The 17,060-nt window shown below is 40.6% G+C and overlaps 1 protein-coding gene across 4 annotated transcripts in view; it reads left to right on the top strand.

The window, feature by feature from the left end:
* Positions 1-13,941, top strand: part of SCAF4 (SR-related CTD associated factor 4) — a 45,766-nt gene extending 31,825 nt beyond the window's left edge. For all 4 annotated transcript variants that reach the window (XM_074600728.1, XM_074600717.1, XM_074600706.1 and 1 more), the window contains 4 exons: positions 4,176-4,338; positions 4,471-4,551; positions 4,653-4,841; positions 12,731-13,941. In XM_074600728.1, the coding sequence (XP_074456829.1) occupies positions 4,176-4,338; positions 4,471-4,551; positions 4,653-4,841; positions 12,731-13,575 (1,278 nt within the window). In that variant the 3' untranslated portion in view covers positions 13,576-13,941. The remainder of the gene's footprint in view (positions 1-4,175; positions 4,339-4,470; positions 4,552-4,652; positions 4,842-12,730) is intronic.
* The last annotated feature ends 3,119 nt before the right edge of the window (positions 13,942-17,060 follow it).

Here is a 17,060-nt window from a genome sequence, read left to right as displayed (position 1 = left end):
AAATCCATGCTGAAAAGGAAAGTGTAAAGAAAAAACCAACCAGCTTCAGAATATATTGAGTGTGCTGATTGCTTGTCTCATCAGCTGAAGCCTCATTGGCTTCAGTTTTTTTACCACTGCAAAGAAACTCGTGCCTTCACAAATTTAGGGCAGGACCAGAGAACTGTATTTAGTCTTCACCTTTGGTTTCGCTCTGAACTTTTTTATGCTTGACCAATTCAGTTGTCTTTTCTGGCCATAAAATTAAAATAGTTTAATGATTCGTAAACAGTTCTTAAAACTTACAAATTGAGTTTAGCTGTGATGATGTTACTGGTGTTAGTAGTAAAAGTAACATGTTCTGTAATATGCAGATGTGACCTAACACCTAAAGGAAAAAGCTCGTTATGTTCTACTTCTTTTGTTTAAATACCTTTGTAGAGTACCATTGTATTTTAATTAGATGATGTATTTTTGTCCTCTGATACAAGCAGAACTGTTTTCATTTGTATTTGGCTTCAGTGTTCAGGACTGTAAGAGGTGGGGAGGTTGTTATGAGTCCTGGGTAGCTGCTGATGCTGTCCAGCCTGGAATGGGCATCAGTACAGTGATACCCGGTTGCTCGATCTGTCCCGGGGCTTCTCCCCCCATTAGCCATGGAAAACACCCTGCCCACCCTGGTCCCTCTGACTGGAGAAGTAGGTTTGATGCGCGTGGTATGCCAGAACAGGCTTTGTGCATTGTCCTGATTCAGGCTGCAGGGATCAAGCATAGGGCTGCCTGACAGATAATCCCAAAGAGCTTTGACTGCATGATTCCCATAACTTACTCTCTCTTCTCTCGCTTCTTGACCTTCCTTTTCGTGGTGCTTTCTCCTCCCTTCCTCCACTCCAATCTCCTCCCAAGTTAACAACTCTCGCCTAATTTTTTTTTTCCATGTTGGTCCCAGTTTTGCTGCATCCCTACCCAGATTTGCTATTTATGATACGATTACCTAAGTAATATTGTCCTTGTATGGTCCTTCCTGGATATCATTACTTATTCATTGTTGGCCTTACAAGTAAGGTCCTTTCCCCACCCCACCCGTAGGTAAGTCTGGTTCTTCAGCCTCAATAGCACACACAATGTGTTCTCAGCCACAAGGTCCTGGGTTGTTGGCAAGATAGGTGGAATATTTCTGTTGTGTTGTACTGCTGGAGTGAGCCCTTTTCTTGCCTGTAGATTCAGATCTGTGAGCTGTTGCTGAATCTGGTCCCGCCCCTGCAGGTCTGAGTAATCCACCTCAGTGGTCTGCTCTGGGGGTAGGTCTGTTTATTTTTAAGTCATATTGCAGTGTCCAAGATCAGCTTAAGTCTATTTCTTGATTACTGAGAGTCAGTTTCAGTTAATAGCACTTGTGATATCACTTGCATTGTGCATTCATTGATGAGGTTTTGGGCAATTGGTGTTCCATTCTCCTGGCAAAGCTGGGCGCTACCCTACCAAAACTGCTGTTCTTTTACAGCAACCCATGGCTCCGGCTTTGCCAGGGGTTATACATTGAAGTCCAGGGGGTTTGCTGTGGCCACCCTTTATGTAAGTTTCCCAATCCAACCCCAAAGTCCCTTTTCTTTATTTTATGGGTTTTCAGCCAGAAACCAGAGTCCAAGTTGAATGTATACCTCCCAAATTTCCTGATGGATTTCTCAATGCCATGTGCTCCTCCTCCCTATAACTAGGTGTGGGAGTTTTGCATTGGTCCAGTATCCATCCTGTGCCCTTCCTCTTGAAACTGGCAGACTCCTCCATTGCAGTCTTCCTGCTGGAGACTCAGGTGTGCTTAAATATATATTTATTTGTCTTGGAGCACTGTAGGTAGACTGTGCTCCTTTAGTTCACAGGGCAAATGATTCTCCTTCAAGTCTCCATCTGAGAGGTGTGCAGTAAGAAATAGCTATACCTGGACGCAGGCCAGACCCCAAGACATGTTCATTGGTATGCACCTGCTGGTCTGCATTAGTTATTGAGAGGTTAGTTAATCTAGTTTCAAATGTTGCTAGCAAAATACCACGTTTTCCTAGTATTTGTCTCCTCATTAATTGAAGGTTCTCCCCAGTAGCATGTTTGTTACTTTGTTTTATCCAATTTGTTAGCTATTATTCTGAAACTGTTCACCAGTCCTCCGTGTTTGTTATCTGTCAGTGTGTGTTAGCCATTGGTTCCATCTCTTTAACAAAGAGAGAAACTTTAGACCTGAAGTTGTATTTTAAATTCCATGTTGTGACATTTGTGCACTGATTTTTACCATCTTCCTTTTTTCTTACTGCTGAAAAGAAAGGTTTTAACGTGTTACTTACGATTATGTATTAGAGGGTTAACTTCTTAGAAAAAAATTAAGTACAGCAGTTAAGCTTGGATAATTAGGTATGAATATATTGTAATACTTATCTAAATCATCTTCCATTGATGTTCTATTCGGGTTCATCATAATGTTGTACTGTTCATTATACCTTCTCAAACCATTGTGTACACATGCTTCATTCACAGTTTTCTCAGCTTTTAACTACTTAAGGGCTGACAGCATTTAGCAAGTTTCCCCTCTTTCTTTTTTTTTTTTAACTTTTTGCCTTCTTGATTACCCCTCCTCAATTCCTTCTGCTACGTACACACTCTGTAAGTGAACGCTTGCTTCACAGAACATTACTGTAATCAACAGATCTGCTGCCATGTCTGGCTAATCTTGTAAGCTGTTGTTCTTTGAAGGAGTACCCTGTAAAACAAAGACGTACTGAGACTCTTAGATTACTGTGGGTTTGGAGCACTTTTTCTAAAGCTTTAACTGTGATTAGTGGAAAAACCTCTAGGATTACTCAAAGTTAACGTTCATCTCAGTAGTCTTGGCCTTATGTGGCACTCCTAGATATGTGTACCTCTGCACTGTTGGCCTTGCAAGGTCCTAGTCCCCAGAAAGTCCCCGGTGCGCTTTTCTGCTTCTCTCAGAAGTTTGGCTGTTGCTCACATAACACCCCGTTACCAACTGCAGAATCCAGCCATCACTCGTGGTGCCATCTGTAACTTTTGTCAGCTTCTCACATTGTTGTCTGACACGTCTGTCTGGCAATTTCTCGGGCCACATCCCGTAGTTTATCACATGCTGCTTAGTTAGCTTAACTTCAGGCCAGGGCCTAATCAGCAGGTTATTATAAACAAATAAATAACCAATTTAAAAATAAAAAGGGATGGTCTACACTAAAGCCTAATGAATTAAAGCCTACTGTAAATAATTGATTTTAAAATTCTAATAGTCCAAGTGTTAATGTGCCTCAGCTCACTAACCTAGCCACTGGTAGAGAACTTAGAACAGACGTCTGAAGTGGTATCAGGTGCTTGGCAGCTTTAGCATCTTCTCAAGGTTTAAGGGTAACATTTTGTTTACTTTGGTTTAATGCCACTTCTTTCAATTCTGAGAATAAACTAGTAAAGCCTTTTCCTTCTTTAGAAATAAAAAATTAGTTATGAATTGTCTTGGTGTAGTAGTTCTGAAATTTTAATGGTCATGGAGGGGAGTCAGTTATGATCACTTGAGTACACAGCTCTCCTTTGCTTTAATAAATTAACTTCAAATGCAGAGCATATTTTGATTTAACTTTCTTCCTTTTGATTCCCACACATTTAATGTAGTTTTTATAGTAAGCTCATAAATATGAGTCTGAGGATCAACTTAATTTAAATCAGTTTTCGTTCAGAGCTTGATCTAAATCAGAACTTAAAAAAAAATGAATAAGGAAACAATAGTCACTCTAACATAATATAAAAACTCAGGTAGTGAAAAAGAAAAAAGAAAAGGTTTTTAATTGCTCCAAAGTTGTGTGCATTATAGTGTATTGTGCTAGATGGAAAAATTTAATTCCAGCTACTGTGTAAAGGGTATATTTAGATGAGTTACCAGCATGCATTGGTATCAATTTACCACAGAGAATAAGTTTTTCTTTAAGAACAAAGGCAAACAAAACCCATGCTGATATTTTAAGTTGTAGGAGTTCTTTGATTGCTAATTAGATTAGTTAATGTAAGTCACTTTGTTGCAGAGTAATTTAAGGTAGCTTGAATTTTCTTGTTTTGATGGACAAAGCACAGAAGACAGCAGTCCACAACTGAAAAACAAATAAACCATTCAGTTTTGAGGTAACGCATTTTTCTCCTTCCTTTTTTCTTAGGTTCCACCACATCCCTCAGGTCCTCCTGTGGTTGGTGCACTCCAACCACCTGCTTTCACAGCACCTTTAGGAATCCCACCTCCTGGATTTGCTCCTGGAGTGCCACCGCCACCGCCACCTCCGTTTTTACGACCTGGTTTCAACCCAATGCATTTACCCCCAGGTATATTTATATATTTTTAGGAATATTCAGTCCTTTTTTTAACCATAGAGCAAATAAAAGCATCTGCCGTATAAACTGCACAAGTATTTTTCGGTGAAGTGATGCTCAGTGTTAATATATATTTCTTTACAGGCTTCCTTCCTCCTGGGCCACCACCACCTATAACTCCTCCAGTATCTGTTCCTCACACTCCGGCAGTAAACATCCCAAACTGTAAGTGTTTAAATCTTGGACAAGCGGCAGTAGAAGGAAGGTATCGTGCCAGCAGAAAAGCTGACTTTTTTTTTTTAATACGCCAATGCATTGTTTCTTAGCTACAGCAACTGGCGTGAATGAAGACACTACGAAAGATTCATCCGTAGGAAATCCCATCCCAACAGTGGTTTCTGGATCCAGAGGGAGTGCTGAAACTACCGATAGTTCCAAAATATATGGGACTGTTCCACCTCCTGTAGCACCTACTAATGTACCTGCTCCTGTCACCCAAACTATTCCACTTCTTGGTAAGTTAATTTTTGTATATATTCTTCAAGTTTATTGTTCCCTGAATTTAAAATATGATTTTGATTTTGCTTCTGGCATACAATTCATGGGAAAGTAAAGCAGACTTTTCTAAACTTGTTGAAATTTCTGCTCTTCTGTTGGCTTTTAAATCATTTTTAGAGGCTTGGTTTTACGCAGAAGGAGCAGTAATTTTTTTATTATTGTTGAAAATCTGTTTTCTAAAGAAACAAAAAAGTTGTAGCGTTTAAGTTACAAATTCAGGACAGAGCAAAAGGCTGTCTACTTTTAACAAAATGATGTTTATACCATATGGAAAATTAACTTACAGCATCTGTATGACATAAGAACTATGTTTTAGACTTAACTATTACATGTAAAAAAGTAACTTACAAAGAAACAGTATGGTTTTTTATCTGTGCAAATATGGTATCCTTTTTATGTATGGAATAAATTATTTTAATAAAATCAATTATTAATAATTAATTATTAATCAATTATTTTAATAAAAATGAAAAACAAAAGCTTTTATTCAACCCTGCAATATTACAGGATCTGAAACCTTTTAAACAATATGCTAACTTATTTAAATATTACAAAATGGTGTTTTGACTAGCAAAACCAAGCTGGCTTTGGATATCTTACATAAATGACTTTTCACAATATGATATGAACTTGATCAGATTTTTAAAGAGAGTGTATGCTGTTTAATGTTACAGAGGTCTGATAAATATTTATTTTATGATGGCCTTTTATGGGTCAGTGTCCAGAATATACTCCAGAGACTTGTTTCCTACAAATTTTAACGAGATTATTACATTTATGGGGTTTCAGACCTCTAAATAAGAGCCTAACAAGTGAATGAAAAAGATAATTTTGTTTTAGTGTGTTTCTGCCCAGAACTTTACAGTCTACACTGAAAAAAAACCCCAAAGATTTGTCTCCGAGAGCTTACTGCTCTATTGGTATTGATGGCTAAATTTTCCAGTCACGACTAGTGATTTTTGGATCCCTCATGTTGGAAATTCAAAATAAAACACTTTTAAAAAGCATTTTTCAAAAAAATGAGGAGCTGTTTCTCTGAAAATCAGTCTGCTTCTTAAAATCTGTCAAAGCAGATATGTAAAACTAGCAGCTAATTATCCTAGAGTATCTTGCACACTCAGCAAACAGAGAAAAGCTCAAAAAAAATTCTGTGGTGACACCATGGATTAAGAGAATTTTGTAGTGATAAGGATTATCGGATTATACATTTAAGACATTCACATGTTAGTGATGAAGTTATACTTTTTGTAATTGTAATACTGTATTACCAGATTTTTTAATTTCATGGTACTACGTTTTGTACAGCAAAACTTGAACTTTTTCTTCCAAGCCTTTGGAATGTATTAAGTTATTCTGAAGTTTGCTGTATCACTATACACATAAGAAAAAGGTTTTACAAAATTAATTTTGGAGTGAAGTGGATTATATACCCATATTAGTTACTTGGATGGTAGCTTTTTTTATTCTTACAACTTCAAGGAAGCTGAATTTGATAAATCTGAAGAAGAAGAACTTGCCTTTGTTTTTATTAACTTGTTTACTGAATAGTTGAGGTCAGAGTGACTTCTGTCAACGTTCAGCCTCATCAGCAAGGGGATAGGACAGGTCTTTTTATAAGATTGCATGTGTGAGCTTACAGAGTAGTCCTGAAGTAATAATAGCTTAAGATCTTTGTGTTTACTTAAGTAATATTTATGTTGATGAGTGTCTTATTTCAAGAAGAAGGTATTTTTAATCAAGGAGTTACGTAAAATCCTTCCATCCTGACATTTCGGAGTTAAAGGGGACTGTTCACAATCTGATTAAAGATACAAGACAACTCGAAGAAAGCCATGATATTGTTTCACATGATTAAAGAGAAAAGATTATTGTCAGTTGTCTTTGCTTTTAAAACTTTTCAGTAAGTTAACACAAATTAAGCTGTCAGACCACTTTGATGCACTTATCAATTGAGCTGAGCTCTGCATGTGAGAGTCCAGATCTGGCCTCTCCTTAGGCTGGAAGAAAAACATGAAAAGAGGTGATGTTTTCTACCACTTGTGCTGATCTAGGTAGCAAAGGAGTGTCCCTTGAAGTCTTGCCCTCCCCATCCTCTGAGTTCAAGAGCTGGCCAGGCTGCATCGTCATTCCTTCCTTTTCATTCCGTGTGTCAGGTTTCACTCCTAGGGAAATCAAAGCAGGGGAAATGGAGCGTGCCAGGGTTTCCCCATGTGTGCAGACATGAGGTGCAATCTACATATGCATCCCGGTCCCGGAGCCCAGAGGTACTTGCGGGCTTGACAGTTTACATGTAGCCTTGCTATCTGACCTGCAGTCTTGTACAGGCCAGAGGCAAATGAGCTGGACAAAGTAAATGAGTAAGTTCAGCATCGCCCTCAGTTAGCTATGGGAAAGTGCAGACAGGGGAAATCAAATGCTTCAGACTAAAGGACCTCATGTTCACAAGCGTATGGTTTAGCAATTTGAATAGATGACTGATCGTGCGACTGGTTTCTCACGAAGTCCTCAAACTGCTCGTTAAACATTCCCATGATGTGGCTCTCCAAGCTGAGATAAGAAGGTGGAAGAAAGATTTGTTTGACAGCATCATGAAGTATGTCATGAGGACTCTGCTTGGGGAAATAGGGATGAAGGGGCTTGAGTAGTGTAACGTGAAGAATGAAGAAGTGTTCTTCGGATATTTGGGCAGGATAGAAGAATTTACTTCAGCAGGCTGAATTCAAGGAATGAAGATTGCCCTGAAGAGACTGTCTTAGAGATCTAAACGTAACCTTGCTTGAGAACGCCTTATGTAATCTGTACAAACGCAGGAGCTCTTTTCTAATTTTTGTAACTTCAAAATGAAGTTTCTCTATCTATCTATCTGTTCAGGTTTTATATGGTAATTCTAAATTGATTATTGTAAGATTTCATATGCTTTCTTAGTAATGTAAGTTACATTCTGTTTCATCTCCACTAATTTCATTCGTTCCTAAAATGTAATTCTTTCATCACTTCCAACAAAGATGTGTTTGTGCTTCAGAGGAGTGATCCCTCATGGACATGTTGTCTGAATTTTTTTTGTGCTTATTTCTAAAAACCACCCTCAGGTTGTTTTGATTTAGTTGTATCCTTGATTATATTCGCTGCTGTTATGGCTTCTTGTTCTTAATTTGAACAAGATTATCCAGACTGTAACTGGTTTTGTGAGTGTGTGCTCATATGTAATTTTTTAAATGATCTGCAAAGCAGATTTTTAGACTCTTTTTACATGTGCATATTGCAGAAAGTGACAGGCTTTTAAATCATTTTTGATTTGCCAACTTGTTCTTAGTGTTCAGCAAATGCTGTAATTTGGACCAGTAATAAACTGCTGTTGCAGATGCTGTGTTTCAAATATTCAGATTCTGTGATCTATTATCTTGATTAAATACACCATATTGCAGTTTGTAGGTTCTGGTCTAGTGCTCTTTTTACCAAAATTCCTACAGTGATAATTGCGTATTACCAAAGATTAATTATACTGTAGTTCTCCTTGAGCTTGGTATTCGCTTCCTGTTAATGCATGCTGAATTACTATTCTTTTCTCCCTTGCTGGTTTGTTCTTAAGTAACTACATGGTCTTTCTGCAATCTTCATTAAATTATAAAAGACAGACTACAATATTTTCTGTGCTCATCGGAGTATTACTATATTATACCGTGGATACTTCCTTCACAGGAAGGACGAGCTTTTTATTAGCACAGGATATGAACGGTGATAAACCTAATACATTTCCAGACTTCTTTTGATAGCCCATTTTAAAAGCGTAACAAACACTGCATACTTGCTAATTACATATATGACTGTTGCTTTCTTAATACTACCAAATAAGAATTCAGAGGTAAGGGAACATGAACTCTTAAGCATCGTTCCTGGAGTTCAGTTTTGCCTTGATGATTCCCCTAACCTGGATCAGTCAAGTGTTTATGTTTTATAAAGCAGGAATTTTAGAAGTCTTAGTACCAGTAACCAACACTGTACACATAACATAGTTTGACTCTTACATCCTTGTTTAAGCATCTTACACAAATAGGAGCAAGCTCCCACCGGCTTCTGTGATGGGCATTTACTAGCCTGAAAAATGTTGGTATTTATGGCAAGTTATTTAAGTTGTGAATCGATATTTAGGCACTTAAGTTTAGGCTTCTTTCTTTACAGTCTTGGCCTGGTCTAAAGGATTCTTTATCAAACTCCAGAAAAAGGCACAAGACTTACAATATTGTCCCTCTTTGAAGAATTTCTTGGTAGTATTTAATGTTCCAGTGTTAAGATGCAACATTCCCCACTGGAGAATGATAGGAGAATTAATGTGACATGCTAAATGTTGCAGAACATCAACAACACACTCAAAGTGTAAACCTTCAGCCCATTCTGCTGGAATAGTAAGCTTTTGAGTTCTTGTTCTCATATTCCATCGGATTTGCAAAGGAGGTGTATTTGAAGCAGAATCGCTCTGTTCGATACAGAAAACACCGTTCCTCCGCTTGCTTTCTTGTAACAGCACAGCTGAGAAGTAATTTAACGGATCATAAGAGACACTCAAATCACTTACCGAGCAGAGTTAAGTTAAAAACTAAAATCAGATTCTGTGCTTCTCAGTTAAGTTAGCATTTGTAACACTGGTAACTACCACAAGGGAACATGGGCTTTGTCCAGCCAGAAGAGAAGATAATCAGAAATGGAATTACAGTGCCACAGAAATCTAGCTTTTTACCTAATTTATGGAAAGAGTAAGGATGACTCCTGTGACCTCTCTGGATAGAAGACACTTCTTCAGGGCAGCTATAGCATTTTGGCCTATGTCTGAACGAGTAAAGTGAAATTATGAAACTTTTGACACTGTGATTGTTGTTGTACCTCTGGATCAACGCTCGTGGTTGGCGATGGGTTTTCCTAGTGCACTCGCCTCTGCGTTCTTCATAGTAAAGACTCTTCGCAAGTTCTGAGGACCTTTCACTATGCGTCACTGGTAAAAGTTTAAATAAAGACAAGTTGTGAAAGCAATCTATACTTTTACGCATTTGAACAGAATAACATGTTTAGGTGTAAGGTCTGAGGATTCTGTCTCCAGTATTAAAAGCCATGTCTTGTAATAAAAGCCATGTCTTAGCCAAGTGATGCAGCTGGTGAAAGGGATGGTTGTATTTCATACCCGTAAGCAAGCAGACAAGGTTAGCTGCTACAAAAAGGTTTACAGTTATGAACAAATGAGTAAAATACAGGCTGGGGCAGATCAATTCCATCACTCGTCTGCACAGGTATGAGATGGTCATTAAATCACTACTGCTTCCCTAGGAGCTCTGGTGCTTCGTGTTTGACAAACTATTTAAATTTTACATACTGTCTTTCCCTATATAAGACAACAAAGGGCTTTAAATTTTCCTGGATGTTGCACGTGCAATCTGAGTGGCTAATTTTACTGAGCATTTTCAGTGAACTTGGATGTGTTTCTGGACAGCTTTTTCGGAAGAAATTTTTAGTTTCTTTAATCTTCTGGTTTATCAGCACAGCGAGGAAACCCTAATAGTTCTTTCTACAGTGTGCTTCAGCCTCAAATTTTGAGTGAGCTGATTAAAAAATGTTCAGCTGCCCTGCAGATGCAGTCCAGAACAAAATAAGTTTCAGATACCGTTACGCTGCCTCTGTGCTGTATTTTGTGTAGTAGTAAGGTTGAGAAATTAGATTACCCGTACTTGTTAAATTTAAAGGAACTTTTCACACTTGCCTCATGTTCATGCTGTTGTAACCCACATCTACTCCGCTACGATAGAGCAGAAGCATGTGCTTAGCCCCTTCAGCTCAGTTATTCTTTTCTGCCTTATTTTTAATCTTCTGTGGAAGACTTGACTTATCAACAAAAATAGCCCCAGACCTCAGAATTCATCAGAATAACGTTCTTGGAAGACATCATTAGCCTTATGTCTGCCTCGTCAGATGTGTAGTACTGAGGCACGGGAGGAGTTTAAACTAGATGATTTACAGCCCTGGTTATGAAGAGGAGGAGGGGGAGCGCGGTGCATTTTCAAGTTAAAAAGGGGGGGGGGGGACCAAACCAGAAAAAATATGCTATTGCTGCTGGAACATTTCTTTCAAAGAGTGTGACCTATCAGGCCGTGTCTTAAAAGTGACTGCTTGGAGGGGAAGGTAAGGCGATACCATGGACCAGAAGAATATTCACGTCTTTGTTACCCGAGTTCTCCCGATGGGCAAACTATAATTTCCTTCTAATATGAACGTAAAGAGCACTCAGATATGAAGGGTCTCTGTTAGAGATGTTCTTGAGCAAAAGAAGTGGTGTGATGAAAGGGCAACACGTATGTTCTTCGGAAGGCTCAGGCACGTTTGGGATAGAAACGCTAAATAAAGCAGATGGAGGAAGAGGGAAAGTCCGATAGCTGAGTGGAAGGTTATTTGGGATGTCTGCTCCACCGTGGTCGTTAAGCTGAAATCAAAGTGCAGTTTTCACTGATGACACTGCCAGGTATTTAATTCTAGTATTAATTTACATAGCTATTTCACTTCTAGTTTTACCCAGAGCAGGAGTAACAAAATTTTATGTAACATGCGTTCTTAACCTTAATTTTTTATTAATATATGTGGAAATAAAACATTATTTATAGTCTCAACAAACGTATAAAGGAGCGCAAGATGGATTAGGAGAGATTCGTGCTTGTTCTGCTGGCAACTCTTGATGCCTTTAAATTTCAGTTTGGGAGTTTCCAAAACAACACCTGCTTTCTCAGATACGGAGCTTATTTTCAAGTAAATAACTGCCAATGAGCAGAAAGAGCAGATAGATCCCGCAGAAAGGCTACAGAGAACAGGGGACAATGGCGTTACTAGCTCAAACAAAAGGAGGCACGTGAGATAAGGGGGCACGGGCTTATTGCTGTGAAGTCCTCATCTGGAGCTCGGTAATCCTTCATTTTGGCTTATAGTGTTGATGTCAACAAGCTTTGGGCTGAGCTTTCTCGAACGGTATGTTTTGAGAGTCCCATTTTTTTTTTCCTCTTACAAAGACCACGCTAACAACAAGAGTCCAGGACTTCAGATGGGAAATAGTTGGTGTTGGCTACGTGCTATAAAGGATGGAAAATTGTGTTTTAAAAAAAATAGTCCAGAAATCACCTCTTGCATTCCCTTTTCGCTTACATGGCAAGGTTTACTGTACTAAAATGAAACTTTGACGTATCCCTTTTCTCTGGAATGGTAAATTGAACCCTCTGTGATTTCCTGCTCCTACCCCAGCCCTCTTCTGACCGTACCTCTCCCGTCGCAGCTCACTGCATCTGACACCTCTTCTGCACCTTGAAAATCTCGGTGGTGACCTGTTCGAACCTTAAGGCTTTTAGCCAGATACAGTTTCGCAGATGTTTGTAATACAGCAGAAAGGTTTTAAAGCTAATTAAAGGAGGGGAGGTGTCTTTAATTAGGAAGCCTGGAAAGCATAACCTGTGAGGAAGGTGTTTCGTCAGCAGGGCACTGATCAGGAAGAGCTCTGACCTGCAAAATGGCAACGGCTTCTGCACAAAAAGGAAGCCTTTAGGATAAGTGATTAGTTACTGCTATTTGAATATTAATTACTCTTAGCACATCACAAACTCCTGTTTAAAGACGGTGCTCTCTTCAGAGTCTAAACCAGCACGGGAAGCTTTGCGGGCTGCTCTCTGCACCCCCCACCCCCGCCCTCACGATTTTGGTGTTACTCCCTTCACGAGATTATTTTGGCATATGTTTTTCAAATTATGAAAATGCTTTGCTCTTTTTTTTTCCCCTCCTGCCAGCCTCTGATTTTACTCTGTACGTGTGTGTTTGTTTGTTTCAGGCACTCAAGGAGTTGCGCCCCCGCCGCCAGCCCCCGTTGTTGGTTTGCAGACTCCATCCACCGGCCTCTTGGGTGCCCGGCCTGGTTTGATACCGCTCCAGCGACCGCCGGGAATGCCGCCCCCTCCCCTGCAGCGCTTTCCCCTGATGCCACCGCGACACATGCCTCCCCACATGATGCACAGAGGGCCCCCGCCGGGACCGGGGGGCTTTGGGATGCCTCCCCCCCACGGAATGAAAACCCCCTTCCCACCGCCGGGTCACTTTGTGAGACCCGGGGGGATGCCGGGAAGCGGGGGGCCGGGCGGACCTGAGGATAACAGAGATGGGAGGCAGTTTAACAGGAACGACAGGCAGACGTTCACGCCTAACAGAGACCAGGAAAGGTACGGAAGGAGATCTTTCGGAAATCGGGTAGAAAATGATCGCGAGCGCTACGGTAACCGCAACGATGACAGAGATCACGAACGACTCAGTAATCGTGACAGGCGAGACTGGGGACGAAGAAGCCCCGAGCGTGACCGACACAGAGACTTGGAGGACAGAAACAGGCGGTCCAGTGGCCATCGAGACCGAGAGAGAGATTCGCGAGACAGGGATTCTCGTAGGGACAAGGAAGAAAACCGAGGCAAGGAAAAAGCGGAGCTGACAGACAGGGCAGATGGCGACAAAAACCATGAATCGCACAGCGGCAAAATGGAGGACGCAGACATTGTTTCAGACCTTCCCGCCGGAGAGTCTGAACCAACAGGTGTGAAACCTGTGGAAGAGTTACCATCCGAGGCTACCTCATCTGTGGAACAGGCGGAAAAGGAGATGGGCTCAGTGGCGGAGGCTCCTCGCTAGAGACTGGAAGTTGCCGGGAGACGCCAGTGACATTTGTCGGAGTGTAGAGCTTTAGAGTTGTACAGTCTGCTGTATTATATTTGCTTCTGCTTATATCACAGCCCCTCAGTAGTCGGTGGGGAATTGTAAGCAATTTGATTGCTTCCCTTCTATTTAAAATAGCCACAACATAACAGGAGATACTGAAGATATGATTAAAATATTACCCATTTTTGCTGTAACTTTTTTAAAGTTTTGACTTTAAAAAGTTTACAAATCAGAAGTAGAAGTGCTTTCTATTTTTTTTTTAATTTAAGAAAAGGTTACGGTGAAAGCTCCTCAAAACAATAGGGATGTGTTTTTAATAAACTCTATTTTCGTAACAAACTTTAACGTGTGCTATTCTTCCTACACTGCACTGAAGTGGAAAAAGGAGTGTTCAACATCTTAAAGTTTGAACTGTTAATGCTGTATTGGAGTCTAAATTAGACTGTTCTGTTTATATTTGTTAAAAGAAAGACATCTGTTTGTGTAGCTATTCACAGAAGCGAATTTTTATTTGTAATAGTCATCTTGATTTTTAGATTGCTGCATTTTAATGATTACTTGACCATACTAGGTAAAAGTTAGAGGTTTTAAAATGTTAATTGAAGAGTTAACTGTTTAGTGTTTGCAATGCAATCAGTTCTTTTTTTTTTTCTTTTTGTTTTCTCCCCCCCCCCGCAACCGGTTCTGTGGTAAATGTTGCCCTAATTCGCCTTTTTTTTAAAAAAAAAAAGTGGACACCTTCAGACATACATGGTCTGCTCTGCTTGTAATGTTATGACTGTGTGTGGTGGGCTCGGAAGTGCACCAGTTCAGCAGCTTTTGTACTTGTTATTCATTGATGCTTTTTTTTTTTTTTTTTTGGAAAGTGGGGTGAAAGAGAAATCAAAGACACCAAAACACGATATAAAATGCTAACCTATTTTTTTTAAAGGGGGCTGGGAAAAGGAAGGGAGGCGGGAGGGCGCGCGAGGATTTTGAAATGCTGCCTCTTCATTCACCCAAGTCTGGGCTGCTGCCGTTTGTCTGTGTTATCGATGTCTACCTCCTGTAATCCCGCAAGAGGTAGGTTTAAATTTTCCACCCCACCCCACCCCCCCAACGATGTCCCCATCGGCCTGATGGACAGAGGGCGCAAGTTTTCTCCTATTTGTGTAAGTTCTCTCCGCATCGCTTCAGTAATTTTAAGAGGGCGAATACAGGATCTTTGTGGTTGGCCCTTTTGGGTGCAAAAGGCTCTTGAGAGACACCGGGCTGGGCTGGGCTGGGCTGGGCTGAGCAGCTGGATCCCTGGCCCCCGCTGCCCCGAAAGGGGCTTGCTCACCCATCGGCCACGCACAGGCCACCGGGCTCAGGTAGCGCCAGGCCTTCAGTTGAAGCTGGTTAAACTCTGAAGCATAGCGGGACAATTGTATGAATCCTGTGCGTATTTAATTTTTTTTTTTTTCCTTGATAGAGGTGTGTTCTACTTTTAAAGTTGGAGGTTTTTTCCCGCCTAAGTGAAGGGCAGCTGCTTTCTTACATCAGTACTTTTTCGTAGCTGCTCTGCAGCAGAGGGGTTTTATTCGGGGGAGGGAAAGCAAATGTGGAGTTACGGACTGGGGGAGAGGACATATATTTTTATGTTCTTGCAATAGCAGAATAAAGAGAGAAAAAAAAAATCTGTTTACATACTTGTAGTGAACTCAGCTTCCATGTGTTAAAACTTGTGTCCTTAATGTTTGTTTCATGCTGGGCCAGTGGAACTAACTTTTTTCATACAAAGCCAGAGATTTACGTCTTATGTTTAAGACTTAGTAAAAAAAATGCCGTAATTCTGTAAGGAGGTAGGATTTTTTTTAATGAATACACTTTATTAAAGGATTTGAAGACAAGAATGAAAGAGACAGAAGGCTTATCTGTTCACACAAATGCCACCTCACGTTCTCTCCATTTCCCTTTCAAGGAAATTGAAATCCAAGCCTAGGAAAACCTCAGACATCCTTTGCAGAACAGTTTCTTACATCCTTCCAAAGCAGTAATTGTATAATAAACATACTGGGGATGCATCATCTTTACAGCATCACCTGTGTAACCGTATCCTACCCTTCTAACGACTACCAAGTTTCTGGCTTTCAAATAAACCAGAAATTCTTACTGAAAGATTAATTAGCTCAGTGTAGGCATCCACTGCTGATAAAGAGACTACAGTGACAAGAGCAATTAATACCTTGGTTATGGAGCCTGTGCCTGCCCGATACAGTGATTTGTTTGTACATAAACCAAGTATTACACATCCTTCAATACAGCATTGACTTAGAGGCTAGTATGCTGTCAAACCATTAACCCATCGAGAGAGAACAGGTTTGAAAGTCAAGATCTTCATACGCCAGGCTTTCAGAGCACCAAGAACAGCTGGGAGCGCTCATTCCACTACAGCTCCACCTACCAAGTACTTGCTGGTTTTCCCCCCTTACGGAAAGGGCAGACAGCCTAACTGTCCTCTGAACTTCTGAAAAGCAAAGAGGTGATGGTGGTATTTGTGTGTGTTCAGTGTCCCCCGATGCTCAAGGAGGGAGCTGAAAGGTGCAGTCGCTATCTGAACTCTGCTGCAGCAGCTAAATCAGAGCCTAGATTAATCCACTGGAAGCGGTACAGGTGGGTAGAGACTGTACACACAATTGCTTGCCACCTGCAATGTAAGTTTGGAGTGTTTTTACAGTGTTCTTGCTATACTACCAAAAGCCATTCCATCTGTAACATGCTACACTGCAATCGGGGTGTCTGGAACTACAACCAACTACTTCCACGGATATCTCTTATGTACAAGATAAAGGAATGTTGATACAAGTCTTCATTAAAATTAATTTCTCTATTAAAAGACTTGGAAATTTGTGTTTAAGAAGTACATACAAGAAAACAGTGAAAGCTGGCACTAGTACACAGTGATTACGCTGCTGAACAGCTTCATGAAATTAAATATGTAACTTCTGGCTATGTCATTTTTAAGGAAAGATCTATTCCATACTAGACACTCCTGCATAGCTTGAAGAAAGGCAGCGTCTTTACCAAGGCACCCAGACTTCCACTGCACACCAGCCCACAACCACCCAACCCACACAGCCAGAGGTCCAGATGAGGCGCAAGGACACATGCTGGAGCCAGACCACTCTATGTGCTTAAGGCTTCCCCACCGCACACACACTTTGCATTCACATGCAAGTGTCACACACCACGACGTCTTACAGCAAGAAGGTACATCTGCAAAGCAGCAGTTGTCCTTAGGTACACAAAGCCCCTGGCAGTAACATACCGAGGGGGTTGGATTGTTACCAGAGAACATGGGAATCTGTCACAGGAAAACACATGACAACACAAGCGAAAAAAAAAACCATACTGATGAGCTCAGGTCTTAGCTGTTCAGGGCTACTGGCTGGAAGCAACTTGTTGGATGCTGTCAGCATCTAGCAAATTAACTACTG

This window comes from Larus michahellis, chromosome 1 (assembly GCF_964199755.1).
Source record: "Larus michahellis chromosome 1, bLarMic1.1, whole genome shotgun sequence".
Classification (NCBI taxonomy): domain Eukaryota; kingdom Metazoa; phylum Chordata; class Aves; order Charadriiformes; family Laridae; genus Larus; species Larus michahellis.
The sequence above is the reverse complement of the archived record's forward strand: the minus strand, read 5'-3'. Positions and strand labels throughout refer to the sequence as shown.